At 31.7% G+C, this 27,831-nt stretch overlaps 1 protein-coding gene across 2 annotated transcripts; it reads right to left on the minus strand.

The window, feature by feature from the left end:
• Nucleotides 1-9,965: 9,965 nt before the first annotated feature.
• Sln (monocarboxylic acid transporter silnoon) lies at nucleotides 9,966-27,739 on the minus strand. 2 transcript variants are annotated; one of them, XM_080150723.1, is made up of 18 exons: nucleotides 27,655-27,739; nucleotides 26,836-26,955; nucleotides 26,275-26,331; nucleotides 24,495-24,626; nucleotides 23,456-23,561; nucleotides 22,643-22,793; nucleotides 22,072-22,178; nucleotides 18,920-18,994; nucleotides 18,392-18,433; nucleotides 17,879-17,996; nucleotides 17,244-17,278; nucleotides 16,714-16,793; nucleotides 16,154-16,300; nucleotides 15,484-15,566; nucleotides 14,984-15,085; nucleotides 13,761-13,859; nucleotides 11,887-13,000; nucleotides 9,966-11,680 (listed from the first exon to the last, which is right to left on the minus strand). In XM_080150723.1, the coding sequence occupies exons 1-18, from the start codon at nucleotides 27,721-27,723 to the stop codon at nucleotides 11,516-11,518; spliced, it is 2,802 nt and encodes a 933-aa protein (XP_080006849.1). In that variant the 5' UTR covers nucleotides 27,724-27,739; the 3' UTR covers nucleotides 9,966-11,515. The 2 variants fall into 2 exon arrangements, with proteins under 2 accessions (XP_080006849.1, XP_080006848.1); XM_080150722.1 differs by having other exon boundaries at nucleotides 26,254-26,331.
• Nucleotides 27,740-27,831: the final 92 nt, after the last annotated feature.

A 27,831-nucleotide genomic window follows, 5' to 3' on the forward strand; every position in this document is an offset into this window, starting at 1 on the left:
TTATTATTTTTTTTATTGTACTTGAAATTTACATAGTCGCCTTATTTTTTATTTTTGTTGGTTAAATTATAATTTATGTTGGTAAGTGTTAGCATCAGTTTTATACCTATAGATATGATTGTTTAAATTTTAAGTGAATTATTTAAATCTTTTAAGGGTACATTTATATTTGATATGTATTTATAGTTATTAATTATGAATTTGAAGGATAAGTTACTAAAGCAAAAAACTCTTGACACAATATTTAAATTGCGGATATTTAAGTAAATGTATTGACTTTGAACTTTGCAAGATTTTAGCCATGAAATGAAAGCTTCTTTTAATAACTACAAATATGCTAAATAATTGAGAGAAAACGTGCTTAAAAATTGAATGCAATTGTGTATATCTGTGTGTGTGTGTGTGTGTTGTGCCCTCAGTGCATGCAAACATGGGAAAAATAGTGAGCTTGGCAAAAAAAATCCTGCCCCAACTCTTTCAATATCCCCTATAATTTTGTAGCCTTAAGTTTTTTGGGTTAAAAATGTGTAATAACCGTTGATGTGAAATGGGCAGCGGGAAAAAAAGGATATTTTTATGCTTGGTTTTGCTTTACCCCCTTTCTTCTTAACACACCACCCACCTCCCTTCCCCTTACATTTACTTGATCTTAGTTAATCTTCCTATCATATTGCCATTTTGTCTCTCTTTATAGTTATACAACATGACTAAAGTAACACAAACCAATGGATACAGGGATAGGGGAATTGATGATAAATTGATATCACCCAATGTTATGCGTAAAATTTGCCTTTTGTAGTAATTAAATAATGAAAGTAATGTGATGAAGTACATTAATTTTTTTCTCATTGTCCAATCCTTCCCTGAACAAACCACCTCTCCCCCTTCCTATTTTTACTTTAAAATATACCTCTTCTAGTGAAACCATGTCATTTATTATACAACCCTGTCTCCCCTCCCCTTACCCCATCCCTCTTGTTATCCATTCCCCTATTGTTTGACCCGATGTATAACTACACAACACTTCTCAACCATTTTCTTTTTACATTTGAAAAAAAATCTCCCAAAACTTTTGCTTCCATCTTGAAAGATTATTTTTCCGAGATTTTTTCTTTTGTCAAAAACTAATCAATTGTATCTGATATTTTAAACATATATATTATATATGTTTTATATAATTGAAAAATCCCAGCCTAAATTTTTACCTCATTACCCCTTCTCTTAAATTATCCCTTCCCCACCCCCCTTCCTACTCTAACAGACCTATAACAGGGATAAGACAATGTAGAACAAATAAGTCTTAAAGAAATTTGTGCATAAAATTCTGTTTTATTTATGGCTTGCAAATATGGGGATTGAAGATTATTAAATAAAATTGTCCCTTCCCTCCTACTTATGTAGGTTGTATCTATGTATAAAATGTATCTATCTATCTATTTGCATCTATTGTTACGAGGCACTAGCGTGCACTTATAATTTTCCCCTTTTTTTTCATTCCCATTTTATAATCAAGAGGAATTTTTTATGGGGACGAAGGGAAGAGATTAATTGTAAATCGGGGAAGAGAGAAGGAGAGACAAACAGACCTTTCACTTTATAGAACATTCCAGATATTTGGAGATTTTATTACAATTTTAAAAAAATCAAATTATTTGCTCATCATTTTTGTATAACATTGATAATTATTTTTTATTGTTTTATATTTTTTTTGTATTGGTATATGCATTTGGTCATGACTATTGAGTTTTAATTTTTTTTTTTTTTGATTAAATTGAACTAAATTGTGGTGTATGTATTTTCATATATTTTGTGTATTTAGCTATGCAGCCAACATACCTACAACCCCCTCCCTAGTCAATCTTTCCCTTTCTACATCTCTTTAGTCAGTTTTGTTACCAGCCCCCCCCCCCCCGCAATTCTTTATAGTTAGTCCTGCTTATTGAAAAATAGAAGAGAAGTGTTTGTAAGGAAGATATTTGTAGGAAGGGAATGGGGGGAGGGGGGTGAATTTGGCTTGGAAACACTAAGAAAGGGAAATCATGATGATAGGATGTTGGGTTAAAGTAAGAGGGGAAACAATATATATATCTATATACATTTATATATATAAAATATATTCATATATATATATATTCTATATATCTTGCTTGTTTGTAAAGTAAGAAATTTGGGGGAGGAGGGGTAAAGCTTAGGAGAAGACATAAAATAAAAGTAAAGGGTCATTGTATTATTTCTTCTATGTCGCATTATTATCAAGAATCGGGATTAGGTCATAATAACTCAATTTTTTATTCATTTTTTGCCCAACTTCAAAGTTGCATATTAGGTCATATTTATTTATAAGTATTAGGTGCAAATGTAGCTATAAACCTATATTTTCAAGACCTCTAACACATATTTTTAAGATTTGCTTTCAATGATTTTTTTATCCTTAAAATTGTAAAACTAGTTTTATGGTTGTTTTAAAGCCAACCGTTTTTGGACTAGTTGATATCCTATAATTAAACCCAGTCACTTTTTTGCTTGTATTTTGTCCCATTTCGAATATTTTAAACACAGAAATTAAGGTTTTCAAAATTAAGTTTATTTTGTCTGATTTTCTATTATTACTTTTGGATGTTTTGATTCAGTTTAACTTTCATATAACGGTACCAGTATTAATTATTTGGAATCATAAAATTAAAAACATTTTACATGCTTTAAAAAGCTTATTAAGCAGATAACTACTGTGTCTGTATCTTCCTGGTTTGTTGGCGAACTTAAAAATTTTAGAATCGTATTTTACCTTACATTTCAGAACATGTTATTTTCGCCAATATTTGAATTTTATTGCTTCGTACATTTAGCTGTTATAAAAATCAATTAAAATCGAGTGAGAAAAATATTAGTTGATTAATGCTAAAAATGTCGGGATAAAATGAAGTAAAACTGGTTGAAACTAGAATTTAGAGTTTCTATGTATAATTGCATATATATATTATATATTTAGACAGAGAAATTGGTGGGCGGTAGACAATTTTTTCAATAAATATTTTTTTTTATTTTTTCTAACGAATCCTTTTTAGCACAATATTTATATCAGCTATGCAAAGAAAAAGTTCTTTTGGAGCTAATCTTTAAAGCTTTTGATTTTAATGAAATCTTTTTAAGTCTACTTTTTATCATTTCTTTTTTTTAATTATTTGGCAACTTTTAGGGTTTTTTATGAGGAAATGTAAAACACAAAAAATGACGGACAATTTTCTTCTTTCAATGTTGTTAATATTATACGGTAAAGTGTTAAAAAGCCGTTTTTTGTCGTCCAAGGATGGTTATATAAACAAAGATTGTATTGCATTTTTGTTATTTGTGACTTTTACTTAGTCTGAGTGTTTGAGTTTTAAGTGTATCTTTGTACGTATAGCGTCCCCTTTCTACACCCCTCCACAAGTTTTCTCTTCCCATCCACGTCCCTCTTATTATCCCCCCTTTGCACCAGCCCGCCCTACCCTTTTATCCCCGTTACGTTGTTCCCCTTTCTTCTATATATTTTCACAATACATATATCTCTTTAATCTGAATTCAAAATAATTTTGCCAAGGAAAAGGAAAGGCGCATCAAAAGAGACGGGGGGTAAATGGTGTTAAGAAAGGGACGTGGGACAAGCCAGGGGAGAAAATAATAATAAGAAACCAAATATGGTATATTTCATATATATGTATTTATACCTCATTATATATACGGCATATATGTATAATATATATCTATTAAAAGTCAAATATAGAATATAAAAAATATTTGATAAGAGGTTTAAAATTGTTAAGTATATGAAAATAAAACTAGTTAAATTTGCTTTGCTTGATGACGCCTTGCCTAGTTGAAAGTTGCGCCCAATTATCTCTTTATGCTTAATACATTTCAACTTTCTTTTTTTCTCATTTCTTTCCCGTAACTTAACCTTTACAATCTGTCTTTAAGATTTTAATAAAACCCGAACAGTCTTAAAATTAGTATATTTTAGGTTTATCAATCTATATTTAGGTTTCTATAAAGCGAAGATGTGTGCTGATTATTATCCTAAAATCGACCCAAAGTCTTTAATATAATAAGAAAGTAACCATCTCGGGAGCTTTATGGAGCTTCTATACGTTGGAAAACTAAATCAATTGAGCTGATTATGAATTCCCAAAAAAATAGGATACCTAAACCTTTAAGGGTGTAACTACTTAAACCCACAGAAATTAGTTTGCTTGATATTTCCGCCAATGACAAATACAAAATTCATGACAATATTTTAAGTAACAGATAAAATATATCAAAAACGGCATTGTTAGAATTAGCATTTTAATTATTGGATTTGGTTGTTCCGAAAGTCGTGCGTTTTTTGCTTATTTCAGATAACAGAAAAATGTTTTTTTTTTATATCAGCAAATCATAAGAACACCATTTAAATTAGTAAAACACACAATTTGAAAACTATTTCAGACAATTCTTTTAGAAGCGTATCTCTTGTAATTTAAATAAATTAGATTACAGAAGCACAAATCTTAAAAATTATTAGCTTTATATCATGTGAATAGCGCTTACTATTATAAATGAAGTTTCTCTTCTGTATATTAAGATTATTGGTAAAAAAAAATAGAACAATGTTAGTCTTAAACAACAAATAAAGATTAATGAAAATAAACTAAAATTTTCAAGCTAACGAATGCTAGAACGTATAACAAAATTAGTGTGATTTACAGTTCGATGTCACAACGTAATTTACAAACCAAAGGGACATAGAAAATCAATTTAAGTTGCTTTACTGTGAAAGAATTCTGTAATAGTTACTTATCGCATCGTATTATAGACAGCTTTCCGCAGATATAAGAATGAAAAATTATAAGACCAAAACCAGTTTTGTTAGTTCCGAGGGGCCAAAGGTCCGGGCTAGGTTATGTTTGTTGTACACTGTACAGTTTAGATATGAACCATTTGGCACCCTATCCATAATTAAGATAATTTGCAGATACTTCCTTTATAGGCAACAAAAGTATGACAACATCCATAAAAGCTAAGCTATGAAAGGAAAACGAACATTAACACTTGTAGAGTGCCGAACTTAATAAGCAGAATATAAATGTATAAATGCTTTGCTTATAACATTGTGCTTAGTTGCCAAGGGATTCAGTATACAAAAATCATATGAATTTTGGTAATAATTATAGAGTTCTTACAGGACAATGCCAAGTTATTAGCTATCCGGTTCAGACTGACGACCGACCCTAATTATTTAAAAGCTTCGCTTTTAAAAACAGATTAATAATTAAAACTTAATTTACCATCCTGATATTTGTATATTACAGATGCTTTGTTAGTAAAAATAGCACCTGTAACTTAATTTTTGCCATAATTATTTTATTTTCTAAATGCACGCTGATTATGTATCATATAACTAGCGGCTTCGCCCCTGGCCTCTAGGTAATGCGGTTTTTAGGGGTGTCCACCTCCAAGAAAATAGCTTAGAACCATTACAAAACCAGTAGGTATATTCGCTGAAGATTAGATCCCATTCGTATTAGCGGTTCCCGAGATCGTAAGCTTCAGATCCAGACAGATAGACATCAAGCTTCTTTACATAGATGACAGCTGGCTTTGTACCTAAGGACTAGGGGCGTCAAACCAATTTATTTGAAAAATCGCCTATAAACCATCCCGGGATACCCAATACTAATACCCATATCTGAATTAGCTAGCAGCTAAACCCAGAAAACATCTGTAGATAGCATCAGTACAGACTTTTAGAGATCTTGTGCTATAATCGCATCTACTTATTCAATGGCGGCTTTGCTATACAATGCAAAGTTTAGCCAGCTGCTCGAATTTATCCGTATTATCAAGTTGGGTACATCACCGCATGTGTGAGGGGTCATTGGACAATGAATTATATAATATTGGTACCCAAAGTTTTGTAAACATGTTCTATCACAATTTATTGGCCTCTAAAGTATGGGGACTTTTAATTAATCTAGGTTGGTTATTTTAAACTTTTTAAAAGCTTGGACGTCTATGTAAGCGGGCATTTTATCATTGTGTATAAATCAGTTTATCGCCCATTGTCTTATCCCTTATGATTCCTGGATGCAATCAATCCATCTTTGTGATACAGACACTGTCTGCCTATTTTAAAAATCGACAACCTTTACACTGCTCACTACAAATATATAGTATATTCTGAGAGGTATAATTGTGATTTGTCTAAAGGTTTCGTGATTATAATTTTAAAATCTTAAATAATATTATAAGCTATTGCAGAAAATTTAAATATTATGTAGCAAAATGTGAGTTTATTTGAAGTAAAAATCTAAAACCGAGCCCAGGTTCGCATCCTTTAGGAATATTCTTATTTAACAAAATTAGCTTTATTTAATTAAGAAGTTTAATCTAAAGACAAAAATATATCAGATTTCTTGTTTTGATCCTAGAGGGATCCCGGTTTGTTCTGGACAAGTATAAAAATTAAATTCTTCAAGAGTTTAAACCTGTATGACAACCTGAATATAATGAATGTGCTAATAAGAAATGGGGACCAAGCATCCAAACTTTTTCTTCTAAAAGATTTTTCTACATGAAAAGTAATGATATCATTCTAAAAATGAGTTAAAACAGGACAAAAAATGTCCCAAGTTGGCACCTGCAGGCCTCCAGGATCTAAACCGTGGGCCTAGACTCGATATTCCAATAAATAATAGACATATTATATCTAGATAGTTCATCTGACTTGAGAGAAATATTTCAACAGACAAACACCTTTATTTATTTTTGTTATACAGTTTCTTTCTAATATTACCAGCGACGAAATTTTTTTTATCATATAATTTATCGAAAACTTGTCATATCCAAAGAAATTCAACTATTTACAGCTGATTATAATACATGCCTTGTTCTATTGTTCAAATATTATAAGCGGAGAAATTTTTACACCATATAGTTTAATATAGTTTTATTATACAGTTAGGGAGTTGAATCAATTTTTATAGAAGCAGAAATATAATCTATAATTATGGTTTGGACCCTCTAAAACTGTAATCTACCTTTCCACCTTCCCCTCTCTTGTTGAAGATATCTTCAACGCCGATACGATTTTTGAAATGTAAGATTCTACTTTCCCTTCTCTTGGTGAAGATATCTTCAACGCCGATACGATTTTTGAAATGTAAGATTCCACTTTCCCCTCTCTTGGTGAAGATATCTTCAACGCCGATACGATTTTTGAAATTTAAGATTCCACTTTTGCCTTAGACAAAAGTGGAATCTTATATTTCAAAATCGTATCGGCGTTGAAGATATCTTCACCAAGAGAGGGGAAAGTGGAAGGGTAGATTACAGTTTTAGAGGGTCCAAACCATAATCATAGATTATATTTCTGCTTCTATAAAAATGGATTCAACTCCCTAACTGTTATATCATCTTAAACTAGCAGACTAGAAAAAAAATAAAATCAAATGACTACTTATTATATATTTCAGTATTACAATTGTCACATATTAAACTATTATTAAAACCTCGTATTAGATAAGGCATAATATAATAAATAAATAACTTACATAAGCCAATCACATTACATGCTTGCAAAACGATAATTCTATTGCTAATTAAAATCCATGAAATAAACAATAAGAGATAGCTGGTTCTATGATTAGTATCTAGCTAAGAATCTAATTAACCATTGACATTTTTCAGTTAAATTGTTTGGTATCATTTTCTTTCTGGCATTGAAATAAAAATTTTAATACAAGAAAGCTTTTATTAGACAACACAAAAAGAATTCATTGTTTTTTCATTGTTGAATTTAATTTATAACTGATCAAGAACTCTTCCAAAATCATTTTTAAGCACGAACAAAAGTTATATTATTTATCCGAGCGTGGGCTGTATAAGTTTGTACTTGAATTTGATTTTTCCAAAATTATATAAAACATTAATAAGCCAAATCCCATAAAATTTCATAGACTATCCTATTGAGTTAGGGTTGCCTAAGTCTTCCTTTTATGTCCTTGTAAGGTAAATGATTCCTAACTCTTAGGATAACCAAGGAAATTTTATAGGATTTAGCTTAATGTTTCTGATGATAAAAGATGTAAAAATAATTTAAAATATTCACGCAACCTTTTCTCTGAAGTTTACAAAACTACCAATATTATTGCTCTGCCCTTCCTGGGATAATTAAGCACCGGTATTTGTCATGTTTTTTTTCATTCACAGAGGCAGTGACAGGACAATGAACGATAATTGTTCTTCCCAAAACATACAAAACAAAATTGTTGTTTGAGTTTTAAAGCAAGAGAAGGAGGGATAAGGTGAAAGAGATAAAATAGAATAAAAAATTAATGTTATCCCTTTTCCTAGAAGCCCTTTATAGTGCCTATAAAAAGTGACGTTTTGCAATAATGATAGGCCAATACACAGACTAAATTACCTATGGCAGGCCAGTATACATTTTAATTGACCATTAATAGGACAGTATGACGTCATTATTTATATGCACTAACAAAAGCTTCCCTTTCAATCAAAATCTAATCAAGCTACCAAAAAAAATCTTATAGTATAATTCTGGAAAGTATAATTTATCTTGCAATGTCCTTTCCCTGTTTCCAAAATTGATCAAACCAATTGGAGCTAAGAAATATCTAGTTTATTCTAAAAATAAAACTAACAAGATTTGTGATAGTCACTTAATTACAAGCAAAATAACTATATCCTGATTAATATTTGTGAATACTTATGACAAATAAATAATTCTATACCTAATACCTATAAAAATCTACATTTTTTACATTTAAAAGGTTGTGTAAAATTGTCACAAACAACGTCATTTTTCATATATTCACGGAACAGCAGAAATTGTCATGTATGACGTCTTAAAATACTTCTAAATGAGAGGGATGAGAGGAGCAGTAGGAAAGGAAACCCTCTAAAAAAGAGATGGATAATACGTACTTTTATGACGTTACACATGACAAATTCTAATTTCACACTATGCCATAATCTGATAGAAATTTAAGGGAAGATTCAATATTAAAAAAAGCTTGAAATCTGTGTAAAAATTTAACCCATCCATTAAAAATTCCCGCAATTTTTCATAGCCCTTAAACGAATAAGGCAAATTTTACCCGCGATTTGAATCTTTTAAGGGTGTAAAAAACGACATTTAACGCTTCCAAAACTTTAATTAACCCCTTCACCTCCCAAAAAAAGCACTGTAAGAATGCACATTTCTTTTTTGTGTAAATTTTTCCATCAAATTCTTTTTTAAAATAGCATAGTGTTATTTTCATTGACTAATTATCTAAAATTATTTACTTTCTAAATGACTGCAATAATTACAAATATAAAGAAAGTAGCTTGTAAAATGCGTAGCTGAGAAATTTCCAAATAATTATAATTTTTACACTCTTTGGAAACGATTTTTTTGCTTAGGCAAAATATTAAAAAAAAGAAATAAATCGCCACGCCTTTCATCTTAATATCATTTTATTTTCGCGTTTTGCAGTAATTTTTCTGCAGACAGGCCGACGTAACCAAAATCTGTTGTCGCTCGAGGAAGGGAGTAGGAAAAAGGTTTCTTGCATTGAGAAAGTTTCTTGTAATACTTATTTTTGGTTCAGTTTACAGTAAAATATTCTTTGGATTGAAATTTTTTAAACATCTATTAACTGTAAAGGCTGCTAGCTGTCAAACGGCTCGGCTGAATGTACATTTTAAACCCGCAGTTCGTTATCAGCCTCATAAGAAGGCGTAGCCAAAATCTGATGATTCACAGGAAAAGCTTGACTGAAGAAAACATGTGTAAAATAGGTCATTTTCGTGCTAGCAGTCTGTTCATAGAAAAGTTCAAAGAATTTAAGAGATAATCGATCGCAGGAATATTTTACCGCGAAATCCAGCTGATCTCAATGTTTTTTTTTTGTGGCCAGTCTGCTTTCAAATGAGTACAAAACGAGAAAATAATAAATTTTATCTTCGAGCCAAAAGACAGAAATACATTTTTATTGTAAATAATTACATTCAAATTTATCACTTGTGCATATCACAGTCTAAATCATAGCGATTTTTAAACTTAAACATTTTTAACAATTTAAAGTATGTACATATAACCTCTCTAGAGGACGGGTCTTATAGTTGTATATATCTGAACCAAATCTTGCCATTGAAGTGCAAGATAATGTGACATAATATCTAATAGACAACCAATTCTTTGATTCTGCAACACATTTATGGAATTTGTAACTGCATGGTAATAAGTAGCGCTTGTTTTGGGCCAAGGAATTCCCGATATTCTGCCTTGCCTATACATGTCCACGCATTTTAACCGTCTTTTTTTATGTAGTGGTGTTAGGCCGAGATTCGAACCCATAACCAACCCCTATTTGTTATGCATCAACAGTCGCGGGTTGAATATGTACATACATACAGGAACTTATCATTTAGGAGAGTTTAAGGGTTTAGCAATTATAATACTGAATCAACCTTACTTTGTATATTGATGAATCAATCAGATAAATCACATCTATTTATTTAAATCCTTTCTATGTAGCATATTTATTTCACGATATTAATGAATCTATCATGCAATTCTAGTATTAATAGTGATTTGAATCACATGATTTATGCCAGAATTTAAGGTTCTTTTGAATATGACAAAGCATTTGATATATTTTCCAATGAAATTATTTTAAATGATAGGCTCAAAACTTTTTGTAAATTTTAAAATAAGGTAAAATCCCTGTCTAAAAGCTAAACTCTTGTCTCTCTTTCATGAAATGTTCCACTGACAACTTTACAGATAAAACCGGAACAAAAAAATCACTGGTAAAATTCAGAAACTTTCGTGCATCTTTTTGGTAAATTTTATAAATCATAGAAATTCTTTAAGAAAATCATGCACAGCCACTCAGTTTAGTGCTTGGTATTGTATTACAAGTAAAACATTCAGAAGTTTAAATACTTTTTGGTTTCTTTTCTTTTTTAGGGGGGGCAATTTACCGGGAAATTGGAAGAAATTTAGATTTTCAATAGGTTTCAAAGTTCGTTTTTTTATATATTTTTAAGTTTTTTCGATGATACTTTTCAAATAAGACAGTTATTTAGAAAAATTAAATATTGATGAAAGCGTATAAAATACATTGAAAAAGTACATGAAAACGAGTATATCAAGTTTGCTTAAATGCATTACACATGTGAAAAATTAATTTGTGGTTTTCGTGATGTTGTACATTGAATTTCTCATTGAGAATACAGAATTTATCTGGATTTTGAGTAAAAATCTTTGGTGTAAAAGATACACAATAATACAATGGAACAATAACAATGTTGTCTTTGAGATAAAGAGATTTACAATGGAGGAGGAATTTTTGTAACCACAGATTATTATGATTCTTCCTTTGATAGTATTGGAATTCATCCTCTCCCACAATTCAATATCTTAAATTTGGTCCATTTTCTACCATGTATACATTTCTTTTTTTTGCTACATTGTTTCTTATTTCGTCCATTATTTACTTTTAGCTTCTTTGGCCTTAAGTGCAAGTGGAAGAAAAAAGCTGACAGCTGCACTGACCATCATACTTGATCCCATGAAGAAGAAGGAATATTCCAGCTTTCCAAGTGTTCCGTACAGGTACCCAGCTATGATTGGACCACATAGGTTGGTTACAGCCTAAAACATAGTACTCATTTTTGACAAATTAAAACAAATGTTAAAATAAAGGGTTTTATAATATTATTCATTTAGATAGTTTTGTTTTGCAGAAATTGTGATAAAATATCTTCTTTCATTTTGTTTTGATTTCCCTTTTACATTAATTAAAGAATTTATCTTTATTTGCTCTTCTTATTTCATCTAATTCTTTAATGAGTCTTTACCTGAAAAAGCCTGACTAATCCATACGAGGAGCCAATCTTTTCAACTCCCAGGTATTCCGCCAGGAGCAAAGGTACCATGAGAAACCAACCTCCAGTGCCAACTCCAAACAGTGCCAGGTACACAAGGATTTGATTGAAAGTTGTCGCAGTTGGTATGAGCAGGGCCATGATGCCAGACAAAAGAATCATACTCACATACCAAACATAAGTAGGTAACAAATTCAGATCTATTAGAACACCGAACGACAGCCTGCCACACAAATCGCAGACAGCCGACAGTGACAGCAACAGACTGGCGTCTGCGCTGGTTAATCCCACGCTTATAGCATAAGAAGGCATAAAAAATAGTACATGTGGCATTCCAATTGCCATTAACATAACACTTAGTGCTATAATTACAAATACTGGGTTTTTACACAAGCTTAGGTCAAGATATTTGGCGCAACAGTTACATAATACTGAGGAAGATTTATTTTGGCTTTGTGCTCCTTCAACATTTTCTTCACACTCCTCTTCGCCATCTTTAAGCAGATTATTCTTGTTATTGTTGTCAGCCTCAGCAACTAACTCACTTGACCCAATCAGCGACACTTTATTGCTTGAACTTTTAGACAAATTACACACGGAATTATTTTTTGACATTTCAAAGTAGGGATCTTTTTCACTTTCAGAATAGTAGCGCTGTCGAGTGGGCCGATTAATTGTGTTACTGCGCCTGCAAGAAACTACGTCTCCCGCAGCGCTTTGAGTCCGATTCAGCGTGACAACTCTGTGAGTTTGTCTAAGGCCAGGTATGCTGGACAGATGGGTGTGGGAGGGGTGACGAGAATCTTTCAAAATACTTGTAGAATCAACCATAATGTCCTCACAGCTAAACATAAAGCTTGACTTCTTGCGGCCCATTAGAGGATCATCGGATTTCTGTTTCTGAATAATGACACGACCCCCGCCTCCAGAAGCCGCTAGCGGAGCTGTCGAACTTGGAGTGGCGGCGGCAGCTGCTGCTGGGCTGCCAAAAAACATGGTCTTGTATAAGTTAAACTGGGAGCCTATCTGATGTAGGGCTAGCTCACGCAGGCTCACAGATTTGGCATTAGAATTTCTTGATTCAGATCTAAAATAAAATAAAACTCATTTTAAAAAGCCTTTGAAAAGGATGACAGCCTGAAGAAAGGTATAAAAGAAACATCTTTTGCTTTATCTTTGTTGCCAATTAAAAATGATTATTATTTATCAGTAACTGTTATTTTGGAGTAACTAACTAATCTGTGTAAAAATATTTTCTTCAGGTAAATATCTTTTCTAAGCCTTCATAAAAGTATTAGAAAAAAATACGGGAATAGTCACTTTCGTAGCAACGACCCTTGTCGTATTATTAAAATGGCTTTTGATAGGTTATTTTAGGTTAGGTTGGGTTAGGTTATATTGGGTTAGGTGATTGCCCTATAGGGTTAGGCAATTGGCCCCGCATGGTTAGAGCCCCCTGCAGGGGCTAGAAATAGGAGAAAAGCTACTGTGAAAAAAAAAACAAAGAAACGCCCCTTAAGGGGCGTCGCCACGGAGGGGCTATACCCAAAAATTCTTTCTACTTTCACAATTTCTAGGAATTGTTTAAACATAAAACAATTGCAATAAAGTTTTTGCAATTTTGCACCAAAGTAACTGGAATAAATGAACATTTTTTATTGTTGTAACTTGGTTAGAAAGTAAAAATTAAACATGAAAATGTAAATAAACTTAAACTGATCGTATTCCTAATTACAATAGGGATTTTATATTTCATAAGAAAATAATCTGGAATAGGCGATTTCAGTATTTACTAATTACTTAGATTTGATTGAATTTTTAATCATTTAAAGAAAATTAATAAATACCTTGAGTTATTATTGCTAATGACATGTTTATGAGTTTGTGAAGTTTCAGCATGATCTTTGCAAGAATGAATACACCTCTCAACGTCACTACCTCCAGACCTGGGCAGTTAAACATGTTTTAATTGTAATTTAATTTACCCTCGCTAGGTGTTCCTTTTCAACTATTGTAAATCTCGATTCATAAGGGTAATTACATTGAAATCATCTTTTTTTGGACATTCATTATATTTATTACTTACACCAGATATATATTTTTCTTCAAATTAGAGTAGTAGGCAAATTATGCTGAGATTGTTGAAAACAAAGAAAATATTGAAACTCAAGAAAAGACTTGTACTTCATAATTTAAGATGTTTTTCAGCACTACAAAATAAGTAACATTCTGATATAGATCCATTTCAAGAATTATTTTATGATATTTTGCATTATCCAATTTTGTGGAATATTGTGCAATCATCTTGCAGAAGCAGGTCAACAATTTAAACGAATTGTAAAGAAACATTTAATACAAGAAATCAGGGCTCGACAGCCGCACATAAACCTCAAATTGTGTGCAAAAAATAAATTTCTAAAAGATGGGTTGTCTGTTTAGGAACAGGTTTAGACATCCAGCTTAATTTTAAAGTTGTAATATGACGATTTCACTGAGGCTCACACTCGGCTTAGGCGCGGCTGCCGATCCCTGCAAGAAATAGTATTGTTTAAGACATATTTTGTATTAGGTTTTTGTTTAAATCTGGAAAAGAACTTTCTCGTATTCATTCGAATCCGGTGGATAGGAACCGGTTCTCTTCCATACGAAAAAACTATGTCTATCATCGTATTATATCCAGCTTTCTACGAATATAGAAATGTACAATCATAAGATTAAACTAGTTTTTCTAGCCCGTGCTTTCGGCAACTCGGGGCTAAAAAACTAGTTTTAATCTTATAATTGTACATTCTATATCCGCGGAAAGCGGTTTATAATACGATGAGAGAAATAACTATTATTTCTAAAAAAAAACTTTATTTGGAAATTTTATATTTAGATTTAAAAATATTTTAAATGCAAATAATGATAATTTTTTTATTATTTTGCAAATAACCAAAAAATTGTTAATTTCAAAATAACGTACATGAAATACATTTGCATAAACAAAAGAAAATATTATATATTTACCGGCTAGAATTTGAAAGGGCTGAATATAAAAATGACAGATCGATATGGAATTTCAACATACCTGTTACTTACACTACTAATCATAGAAATACTGTCTAAAGATTGATCCATCGGTCGTCCTTTGGAAAGTACATGTTCATAGTCCTCCAGATTCTGACTTAATCTGAAAAAAATAAATAAATCAATTACTTAGTTCTATCCTCTAGCCAAATGCACAAGAAGAAGTTAGTGAGCAGGTTCCAGGACAAACGCAGAAGTGACAACGTCGGCGTTGACAAACGCAGGAGTGTCTAAAATATTCAGTTAATCAAGTATTTTTATACAGGTTAGGTTATGTTAAGATATTTATGTATAAATAAGCTCCCCGCAGGCGTTAGGCATTTTAAAAATATAATATAGTTTCAAATAGGTTATTCTAGGTTAAGTGTCCACTCCGACGTTTGTCACTCATGTGGAATACCACACCATGAAATGGGGTGTATAACTGATAATCTGATGAACATAAATACTATAAGACTCAAAATAATTTAAACTATTAACCTATTATTTATATATTTTTACCTGACACTGTCCAGAAAGCCTGTTTGTGGACAACTGCTTGATATCTGATTTAAAGGTTCATACTCACTCTGAGTGTCAGTATCCTAAATATTTTAATTTGATTAAATATTGGTACAAATCAATTTTAGTGTACAATGACGAAAAAGCACTATATATAATCATTAATTATTTTTTCCTCCGATAATTAGCTTTAATGAATCTCAAAAATATTTAATTGGTAATGCTTATAGAATTTCTGGATAATTAACATATATTTGTTAACAAAACAAGGATGAAATATACAATAAAGCTAAGCTCAACAAATTTTAAGTCAGAAAAACGAATATTAACAAATATAACAACAACGCATTTAATATTCGACATTGTTTAGAAGTTTAAACTAAAAATCTTTCCCTACTGACTACAGTATGCTTAATATGAACATACTTAGTTTAGAAGGCTTGATTAAAGAGATGCTTCGCTTACAACATTATGCCTAATGTTCCAATTAATCCCATTAAAAAAAAACTAATAGAATGGACGTTATTGCTTTAAAAATGCCAAAAATTATCCTGTTTAAAATGTACATACGGACTTTCTGACATTGATCAAAGAGTTGCTACGGTTCCAAATTACGAACGCAAGGAACGACCCTAAATGCATAAAAAGCTTTGTTATAAAATTATCCCACCTTTATGCTTGCTGAGGAATAATTTTTATAATTGAGCGCTGATGCTTTAGATCTGTTGAGACTGTCAGATCTGATTATTGGCTGATGCTGAGGCTGGGTGTACACAGTTTTGGCAGGTGGTGGCGGCTTGTTGGCAGCCTTTCTGGCCTAGAACAGTTACCAATTAGCATTAGATTTTTAGAACCATTTATTCTTTAAGTTGACTCAAGGAGTATTCTTTAAAAATCAGGGAAATTGCACACAAACAAGAACTATTCTGCATCCAATTATTTAGCCAGTATACAGTAGTAAAATAGGTTTCTTCTTTCATCCTAGCTTTTTATTTTAATGATAAATACCCAAAGTTTAATTGGACGGCGGTTTCACTCGAAGTGTGTGGTCAAGCAACAAATTTAAAGGGGGGTTACTGGTATTGATTGTTACCTTTGAAAAAAAAATTTAAACATAAGGGGGGGGGGGTTAGGTTATGTGCTCGCTTGGTACTTATTGGAAAAGAACCAATTAAACAAAATTGAAAAAAGGATAAAGATTTGAATGAATTCTATATAATGTCAACATGCCTGTATTCTAACAATGATAACATGATCTGCTAGCGGACGGTACAAAGAGGCACTCACAAGCACGTGGAGCATACAACCACCTGAAAAATAAAATTAGGTATATCTATCTAAATATCAAAGAATGCTCCTATTATCAAAGTCAAAGTTACAAAAATTTCTTTCATAAAACAAAAAAAATTTTTTACAAGTTTTGTAAAGAACCCTTTATGTAATTAAGTACCCTATACACTTAACTTTTGGTGTCCAGGATGTCTCTAACTATACTAAAAACTTGGGTTTACGTAATCTCCTCAATAATTATGTCTCCTTTATTCAGAACTAAATATTTTGCTAAATTCAAAATTACAGAATTACTAAACAAATTTCATTCAAATAATCAAATTTAACAAGAGACGTAGAATTACAGTGATAAATAATTTACATACAACACTATCTTGCCCCCAAATGATTAAAAGGTATCCAAAGTAAAAGTTAACAAATTATTAGGAGAACATTAATCTATTCTCCATTGTTTTATTCCTACTTCTTACCTAACAGGAGAAGAGTTCCCTCCAATCCATAAATACTAAAAAAAATATTTATGCAATTAAAAAAATTCCTGAAACAACTGTATTAGGCCAAATTAAATAAAATAAACTCCGCTAGCCTATTAGTTTCCTAAATCTTATATAGATATAAAAGGATATGTAAGAATTATAAATCCTCAACTACTAGGATATCCTAAGAATATTTTTTTATATGTAATATAAAAAATGTTCAATGTTTGCAGATCTGAGGTGAATTCTTAAAAAAATTTGCCTCACAAAAATCAGTTTGTCCCACTAAAGTCAGACTCGCTAAAAATTTAGAGGGGAAAATTTTGCCTCACTAAAATTTTAGTGGGGCAAACTGATTTTAGTGAGGCAAAAGTTATTTAAGAATTCACCTCTGTATAAGATAACAAAAACGCGATTTAATTAGATAATCTTGAGTTAAAAACGGAAAATAAAGAAAAAAAATTTTTAAACAAAGATTGAAAGGAGTTGTCCAAATTTTAAAAATATAAATCCTTAGATATTTGTCACTTGTTTAGCTAGTTCTCAAACTCTGGATAATCTTCAAGCCTTCCAGAAAATTCCTTCCAGAAAATTTACCTAAACTTTCCAACCAACCTTACACTGCTTACCTGAAAAGGTACTGTATGAGAATAGGAAGAGTAAAGCTGCCAGCAGCGGTCCCGGACAAACACAGGGCATTGGCACGTGACCGCTTCTTGTCAAAATAACGGGCGGTCAAAATAATTCCTGAAAATTAAAAACATATCTTTAAGGTAAGTTTTTAGAAAATTTTTAATTAAGAATTGTCGTAAGAACTGTCAAAGACAGGGAGGGAAATTTCACCCAAAGAAAAATTTGCTTCAACTTTTTCACTATTAAATATGAGTGCTGTTTTTTTAACATAATAAATCTGTCCATTTTTAAAGACTTATATTAGTAAAATAATAATGTACTTAAAACAGACACATGTCCAAGGCAAGTTTTTTTAATTTTGGAGTAAAATTTTAATAGGTTGGAGTGTAATAGATGTAATATATCTTTAAAAACTTTGACATCTTTTTCTTTTTTATAATTTTTGCATTATTTCTGATGTATGACGAAATCGTCTTTGTTTTTATGCGAAATTGTAAAATTTGTTTAACCTGGGGTGGTTGAAAGACCAATACCAGCACCAGTGAGTATTCCTAAAATAATAGAGCATTTTTAAATGCATCAAGGTTGTATCAAATTAAAAAAAGGACCAAGATTATATTCAGAACCCAAATATCTAATATTTCGAAGAATAATATTAAATCAGGTGCTTTCACTCAATCCTATTTCTGGAACATCCAATCCATCTAATTCTCATATTTTAAAGTTTAAAGACACATTAATGGCCCCTTCAAGGGGCTCTAACTATGTGGCCACATACCTAAGGGATACTTTTCCCGTGGGGCTCTTTAACCTTTAGTTAAACCTAAGATATACATCAAAATAGGTTCGTTTGTGGTCCAATTGAAATTTAAAGGAAACCGCATTATACTTCAGCTACAGAAATACAAGTTTTGTACTTTTCGAATGAAAGAAGACTAGCTTTCATCTAATACACATATGTGTAGTTTTAAGATTTGCTTTCTTAGTCTGTGTTGATTCCTTGACAGGTATTATCAATAACAAAAGCCTCTACTGACCTAATGTAAGAAACATGAGTATGAGGTTTGGAGCCAGAGCACTCAATACGAGGCCAGTAGCAGCTAACAATGCACCTGAAATATGCACACAAAAGTTAAATACACATGAAAGTACATACAGGCTGACCAATATAAAATCTACCCGTATAATAGGTTTTAAAAAGTATCCTTGCAATTGATATGCACACAAAAATGGTCAAAACTCGCTAAGATGTAAAGGAAAGTTATTATAGGTAACAAAAGACTAATGTATATATCATTGCTTTTTTAGTATATAACTACATAATATAAAAATCTAGATATTTCATACATGGACTATTGAGATATCAATGAAATTGATCAATAATTTGACGTAAGGGGTCTACATATTTATAGAACATTTACATACAGTTTATGTTAAATTGCTTAACTATGGAAGGATAGAAGTGAAGTAATTTCATTTTAAGATTTATCCATAATATACAATCAATTTAATTGTAACAGAAAAAAAAATTGAAATACTAAGAGATTATTTTTAGGACACACTGCACAAAAGCACAGAGTAGAGAATAAGTTATGAATCATATAAAATTCTGGGAAGAAAATTATATTTTATGATTTCCAGTGCAAACTTTCCCCCATAAATTTATTGCAAAGGATGAAAACAAGTGTGCGGCAGCTGTCATGCAACCGCAGAAGCTATTTTAATATCAGCAGCAATCCATATCTTTGGATATTATCCAGTCGACCGCCCTTTCACCTTAATCAAAGGCAAACGAAATACAATTGTATTAAAGCTGCCAAACCTTTAAAAATGAATACTGCCATCAATGCGGCGTAAATAGACAACGCGGCTGCCAATCCCCGCTGTATTGAGAACTGCATTTACATTTGTACTGATGATTGTAAACATGAAAATAGTTTTCAATTCTTTGTTTGTTATGCAGTTACACTGCAAACATTTTCCCACAAACTCAATATAATTTACTAGTGGCTTCGCCACTAAACAGGGTGACGGTAGATATCCACCACGCTTAAAATACATTACAACAATCAAAATTATCAAATTCCAAACCTAGAGAATTTAATATATGTTTCAAAATAAATTTTCAAAGTCCACAGATTAGAAAAGCATTTTCAGCTTTTTTATTTAAGAGTACAGAGGTACCTCCCCCGCATACAAACAAAAAAAACTTATAAACCCTAGATGCGTATATCCAACACGCATCTAGACATATTCATTAAAAACAAAGCCCAATCGGTCCAGCGGTGAGCGAGATATTAATTTCCAGACGAGCAGAAATCTTCATACTTTGTTTTACAAATATAACATTATATGGCTTGCAATATTTTTCAAAGATAAGAATAGGTTCGGAACTATCCAAGGAATTTCAGCTATTATTATTATTTTTTTTGCATCTGGGAACTGTTAAGTGCTCTGTAAGTTTGTAAGAGTAGAAGTAATTTTTTTAACAAAAAAAATCTTAGTAAACAAAAAGGTGTTGGGTCTGAGAGTATTTCTGTGAGATAATATAATTGTTTTTTTATTTCTTTAAAATATTTCTCAAAATTATCCAAACCTATGTAAATGCAAAAGCAAACATGAAAAAATTGGATAAACAAAAACAAATGCAACAAAAAACACATTCATTCAAAGTCTTCTGTACAACTTCATATGTTTTCTTTTAACAGTGGAGCTCCTCTATGACAGATTTTCTTACTAATAATAATTATTTTGTCTAAATTTTTTTTCAACTCTACGCTTCACTACTTAGGATGTATCATACATTGTAAATGTATAGTCCTTGTTTTTATATCTATAACTAGCAGCTACGCCCCTAGAGGCCTCTAGGGGCACTTGAGGAGGGGGTAGTCGAATTTGATAACCCAATTTCATATTTTAGATTTTAAAAGTAAAAAAAATATTACGTTTGACGTTTATGTTTGCGTTGAACTCTCTTTCTAAAATTGAGAACGTAAAAAAAATTTCGTTTTTTTGTGAATTCTCTTGGGAGGGTGGTGGTACCCTCCCCCAAAATAGTTAAAAACCTTCCTGGGATATATAAGAATCTACCCTGTTAAGGAGAACCCGATCGGTTCAGCGGTTAGCGAGATCCTTCGGTACAGACACACAAACACACAAACACACAGACAAACAGACATCCTGTTACTTTAGTATAAGGATACAAAGTAGAACGATGTCTGTCTGTCTGTCCTTTAAGATCTCGGTAACTAATCAACCGATCGGATTCTACTCTTCAGGGTATATACCTATTGGTCCAATGGTGGTTTTAAGCTATTTTCTTGGGGGGTGGGACACCCCTAATCCCCCTAAAAATGAAAAAGTTCCCCCCTAATTTTTTTCTTTTCTATTATTTGAAATTAGTGGTGTAGTGGGGGCTTCTCACCAGGTACTTAATTATTTTCTCATTAAGTACCTCGTGGGGCAAAGCCCCTAGAGGCTAAGGGCGAAGCCGCTAGTTCTTTATTAAAATAAATAAAAAAAAGTGCTGTATCTTTAAGATTGATGTTAGCTTATAGTATAAAATAATATAAAATGTTGAGATAAACTATATAAGCAGTCTTGATGTTAAGAAAAAAGATGATTGATGAGTGTTTACTGCAATTCAAAAAAAAGTAAATATATAAGAGAGATGAGATTCTTGTATGAATGATGTAGGCCTTGTTGAATGCAAATTACAATCTTAATAGCGAAGCAGATCAAAAATTAGTTTAAACTAACATAATTTTACTCTTCCCCTAACTAGTCTTGTAATTTCAACTGTTTGTCCTTTTTTACTCTAACAAACTAAGCTATTAATGAAAGATATCTTTCTTTAAATAAGTAATTGGGTATAGTCCCTGTCGTTACAAAGCATCTTAAGGGGCGTTTCGTCGTATTTTGACAGTAGCCCTTGATAGGTTATTTTAGGTTAGGTTAGGTTAGAATACATTAGGTGATTGCCCCGCAGGGTTAGGTAATAGGCCCCGCAAGGGCTAGAAATAGGAGAAAAGCTACTGTGAAAATAAGACGAAACACCTCTTAAGGAGCGTTGTCACCAAAGGGACTATACCCAAATAATCTATTATTTATTTAGGAACAACTATGCTAAATAAGTCTATTTTATTTAATAGGTATACCTAAATTATATTTAATTACGTGTGTATCTTACCTGCAGTTGTAACAAATCTACAATTTAATCTTTGGCAGAGAGCACTTGCTATTGGAGCCATGGCCAGGGCTGTAGTAGTCATGGCAGCGGGAATCCAGGAAGCGAGTCTGAAATAAATAGTTAAGCTTAAAAGAGAAATATAAGACAATTCCTGTGCATATCTTTTAGCATGGAGGGAGGGGGCATTGGACTGTTAATCAAACTAGTACCCAAAGTTTTATAATCACGTTTTATTTCACGTTGGCTTATAAGCTTTGGGCACTTTTAAGCATCCAAATGTTTCAACTAGTAGTTTTATTCTATATAATGGTTTATTTTGTTTATCATCAATAATTTATTGTCCATTGTCTTAACCCTGAAGATCCCAGAATTCTTGTGATTATGGCCCTAGTATCTAGTTACTAGAATGAGGGCTATATAGCCCAAACCCATCCCAGTGGTTTTTTGAACCTACTCTAATATAAAGAACTCAAACGGTTCATTGAATAGTGACTTAAAGTAAACCACATTTCCACTGTAGCCGCAAGAACAGACAGACGAACTAATTGAGAATCAGAAATAAAAACCTTACTTGATATTATTAGGATATAGCCTGACCATCTCTGCAAATATGACACCATATGATTTGACCAGCCCAGCTGTCCAAAACAAGGACAGAAATGCCCCAAATGTTATCCACCAGCCGTATCCTCCGTCTGGCGGTACAAATACATCCTCACCTTCTAAAATGAAATTAAAATGGATAGAGTATATACGTGGATATATATTGACGAAGGAAAATTTGTCGTCAAGTTAGCATTCTAATATGGACCTTATTTATTTGTCTGTTCGTTCATCCAGTAGGAAGGGGTACTGTTATTTTAGCCATTTGCAAGTAATATATAAGTAATATATCGATGAAATAAATAAACTTAATTTTAATAAAATTAAACATTAATAATATGTTTATTTTAAAACTAGAAATTGGTTTAGATTGAAAGGGGGGGGGGATTTTGTATGTAATGGTATTCTTTCTCTAGGATAAAAATAATTAAAATGTTTTTTTGGGCAATCATTTGATAATTTTTGAAGGATGGTCATATGACATAATTTATGTTTAAATTACAAAATTAACCCACACTTGTAGCTGTGTTTAGTGCCCTAGGAAAATGGGGATAGCTTTTGCCCTACCTATTCTATTGACGTCATAGTAGAGAAAAAGAGAAAAGGAAGGGAGAAAGAAACCCCATAGAAAAGAGATATGATATAGGATATTTCTTGATAGAATAGGTAGGCCAAAAGTAGTGACATCTATCCACATTTAGGTAGGGCACTTTAGATAGACAGCTACCCATAACTTTATCATCCTAAATATCTTATCCAAAAAAAAGTTTTTAAAATCTACCTGTCTCTTCCTCCTCCATTTCTTCATCCTCAGAAGGAGCAAGCTTCTCCTCTTCTTCAAGCAAAGGTTCCTCTTTAAATAGCTGCTCTAATTGTGTTTTAGAACCCTAAAAATATATCTTGAATAGATTCAGATATAATGGTCCAAATCCTATAATGATTTTTAGAATAGCCTATGAGTATCTTAAGTTTTACAGTTTGCTCTGAAGGAATAATTTATAAGTTTGTAACAAGTATCTTGTAGATTTATAAATACATCCTAACTATTAGGCGAGCCAAGCAGACTAGATCTAACCTTTTCTAAGTGTTTCAATTTCTCCTGACTCCCCTCTTCCCTACCCTTTCCTTCATTACTTTATTTCTTTTAAATTAGATACAGTTTGCTGCCTATCTGCCTAAACTGAGCTTTAAAGGAAACTTTCCACTTTGGTTTTGGCCATTTTTAAGTTATCTTAAAAAGAGATTTAACCACAGCCCATAAGGAAAAAGGATAAGAGGATGAATACTCACCCCTTTTTCATGGTAAAATACTACTTCCCCATCCCTAAATTTAGAAGCAGACGAAAATCAAAAACCGCCCAGGGCTTTTTGTAAGTCAATCATAAATAATAATGTGAATAAAAAGAAAAGCGATATTTAGCAAACAGCCGTGGGCGGTCAGAATCAGCTGAATGTTCATTATGAAAAAAATTTCCCTCTTTTTAGAAATAGAAGGATTCATCTTTCATGAACAAATTTTTTTAAATAAAAATAAAATTCTATGTAATTTTTAATTAAAACATTAAAACGAAAATATCTAATCTAATATTCTTGCCCTAAATATGGAAATAGTAAAAGGTAAAAAAATATTTTTTTTAATAATTTTTAATCCTCCCATTTGAAAAGTAGTGGAATAGCAATAAATTTTAGCGCGGCAACAGCGCTGAGTAGGCCTCTAGGCCCACTGCCTATTTTCGTCTTCTAGTTGCTTCGATTCCTCTCTTTTATTTTTTTCTCTATGCCACAGCCCCTCTAAAAATCAATGAATGTAAGTATCTAACCTGAGAACCTCTCCTCATAAGACCATGACCTCTGATTTGTCTCTGATATTTCTGCATCATCTTGACACCTGCCAGAGATGTGATGGTGTCATGAGCTCCTCCTTCATCATCCTCTTCCTCCTCACCATCATCCTGTACAAATACATTATTAGAATCAACATTTATAGATTAGGCTTTTAAAGTGCCTATAAAAAATTACGTCATACTGAACTACCATTGGTAAATTAAAATGTATACTGGCCTGCCATTGGCAATTTAGTCTGTGTATTTGCCTATCATTCGTCCTTTGTATTGTAAGACGTCATTTTTTATAGACACTATAAAGAGCTTCTTATAGATATACATATACTTAGGATCATCCCAGATAGATAGATAATTAGGATCATACAAGATAGATTAATGATTAAGATCATCCAAGACAGGCAGATTACTAGATCATTCTAAATAGATAGATGGATCAGATAGATTGATACATAGGATCATTCTAGATAGATAGATATTTAGGATCATCTTATGTAGATCATGTTTTAATACAAATGAAAAGAAAGATATGTAGACAAAAGAAAAGATAAATATTGGGATCTTGGACAAAGTAGCTTCGGACAAAGTAGCCTCCGGACAAAGTAGCCTCTAGGACAAAGTAGCCTCGGGACATTTACTTAAGAAAAGTAGCCTCCATTGTTAATTCAGGTCCCTTAGCCCCCTAGCCTATAACCTAACCTAACCTAAAAACGATATTAAAAATTATAAAAATCTACCAACCACTTAAAGTAAAATCCACTAAATTCTAAACCACCTAGGTATGTATTAACAGTATTAATAAATGTCCTCATGCTAACATATTTTAGATTAGGTTAGTTTATAGGCTGGAATGAACTAAAGATTGAAAAGTTTGATGAACAAACAAATAGACATATAAATTAACTGAAATGTAGGCTTCCAAGTTTTTCTCTGAAGTTTGTTAAATAGATTACAATCAAGAGACAGATAGTACAATTCCTTTTTCAAATCTAACTGTTATTTTCTCTTTGATATACATTAAATAATGACTCTTCTACATAATTAGATTAATGGTAGTCTAGATGTAATCAACTTTGCCAAATTACATCACAATTAAAACAAATTGTTTTGGAAGTTTTGCTAGATGCCAAGTTTAATGGTATTGTTTCTTTTAGCTCCATATTAACTATATTTTCTAACTACTTGTAAGCATTGGGTGTGATTTCAGCACATTGCCAAAATAATATAATATTACATGTTTATTTTCTTTTCTTGTGAAAACAACACTTTTTACCACATTTAAGATAATATTGTTTGTCATAATAATCTTAGAATTTACTTTTAGATTTATAGTCATATTTTATGGCTAGTAATTAAGAAAGGACAATTTTGTCAATCCATAACGCAATTCAAAATTTAACAAAATTTGAACTCTTGAGGAAAAAATAAAAATTGTTATATAAAGTTCAGATCGACTTTCATTGACTTTTGTTCTTAACAAATCCTATTATATAAAGTATTAAGGAATTATATAAAGTAGTAAGCTTTTTCTCGTATCAAAAGATCTCACTAACCGCTGAACCAATATGTTTCTCCTTTACAAAGAAGCTTCTTATTCAAATTCTGAGATGGTTTTAGGTTATTTAATTTTTTGAATATAAGTCTGGGTATGTTTTTAGGCTATTTTTCTGACCTTTTTATATACCCTCAGCCGCTAGTAATTATAAAATGATGAGGCTGATTATGGAGAAATAGCTACCTGACTTGAGTTTCTTCTTACCTCAACACTTGGGCTAGTTTGAGCAGATTCAGTCTCCCCCCTACCACCAGCATGTTTCTAAATAGTAATTTTATCATCTTAATTATATCTTTAGATTAAATATACTTTCCTATTTAGTGGCATAGCAAATCTATGCTCAGGTTTGTCTGTCTACTTTTAACTAGTGTAAATGTAAAATAAACCCGCGGCCCCTTTTTTTCTGATGTTCTTAAAAGATTCATTGAGCACTCCTAATTTTGACTTTCAGATTAATTCAATCTTGCTTTAACAATTATTTAATATCCTACCAGAAGCTTTTTATAGTGCCTGTAAAAAAATTATGTCATACTGGCCTTCCATTAGTCAATTAAACTGTATATTGGCCTGCTATTGGTCATTTGTATTGTATGTCGTCTTTTTTTATAGGCACTATAAAGAGCTTCACCCTAATACCAATGTTTTTTTGCTATCTTTCCAACCTGTGTGAGAATACTGGCAGCTTCATTCAGCAAAACAAACTTTATTTTTAGATTGATTCAAATTCTATTTTGCCATAACTCTATCTTTTGCTATCTTTCCAACCTGTGTGAGTATGCTAGCAACTTGATTCAGCTCTTCAAGTTTAGTTTTCAGAGAATTATCCATTTCATTGTCCTCCATCTCATCATCATCATCATTTCCTTCTACATATCTCTTCTCAACCTAAATAGATAGATAATTAACAAGTACATTTAATTAGATTTCTAAAAGCATTTAATTAAATATCTTTAAAATTTACTTGGTTTCGAATTTTTGAATTAAATTGGAAATAAGGGAAGGGTGTCATGGGAGGTAGATTTATGTTTGTTTATTTAGCACTTTAGATAAGGTTATGTTAAGATATATTGAGTACAGATTACAGAGTAGCTTCGCAGGGTTGGGAAACCGCAGTTATAAGCATGACAATGGTTAAGCATAAAAATAACCCCCACCCCTATTTTTAATTTTTAACAAATTTAAAGATTTGTTGGCCTGCAGGAAGATGGGGAAAAAGTTTAAACTTGAATTGGATCTAAATGAAATTATCAAAACTTTTACATGATAAGAGATAATATTCCAAAATACAATTTCTTTATTTATAACATTTACAGAATGCTTTTTTACATTGTTAAACAGAAAATAACACACTGTATGCTTTAATGTACAGTATTTAAAATTGGTAAGATTTTTATATTCTTTATTCTAAAGACAAACTCGAACACGTCTATAACATCTAGCGGGAACTACACCTTTTACAAAAGCAAAATGATTTAGTTAACACTTAAATGTAAATACCCCTAAACCATCTTATTTGTCTAAAATGCTGACAAAAACCTGTAAGGGTTAGTGACAATACATGACAAAGGCACAATAGTGAAATACCTGTGGGGGGACACTGGCAGGGGCACTCATTGTCCTCTCAAGTAGGATTTTTGTCGGTTTCATCTCCATTTTTATCTGAAAATAATTTTTTCATAAATAAAAAATTCAACGAGACAAATTGTTTACAATAAAGGTTTTCCTAAAAGACGAAAGCTTATGATCAAGCTATAGAGTTGC

This window comes from Acartia tonsa, chromosome 2 (assembly GCF_053477335.1).
Source record: "Acartia tonsa isolate MP-2025a chromosome 2, ASM5347733v1, whole genome shotgun sequence".
In the NCBI taxonomy this organism is placed as follows: Eukaryota; Metazoa; Arthropoda; class Copepoda; order Calanoida; family Acartiidae; genus Acartia; species Acartia tonsa.

Coding starts and splice junctions, on each gene's coding strand:
- Sln (XM_080150722.1), bottom strand. CDS start 27,723: ATGGAGATGAAACCGACAAAAATCCTACTTGAGAGGACAATGAGTGCC. Junction 23,562..24,494: donor TTATGAGGAGAGGTTCTCAG/GTTAGATACTTA, acceptor ATATATTTTTAG/GGTTCTAAAACACAATTAGA. Junction 11,681..11,886: donor GATTAGTCAGGCTTTTTCAG/GTAAAGACTCAT, acceptor ACTATGTTTTAG/GCTGTAACCAACCTATGTGG.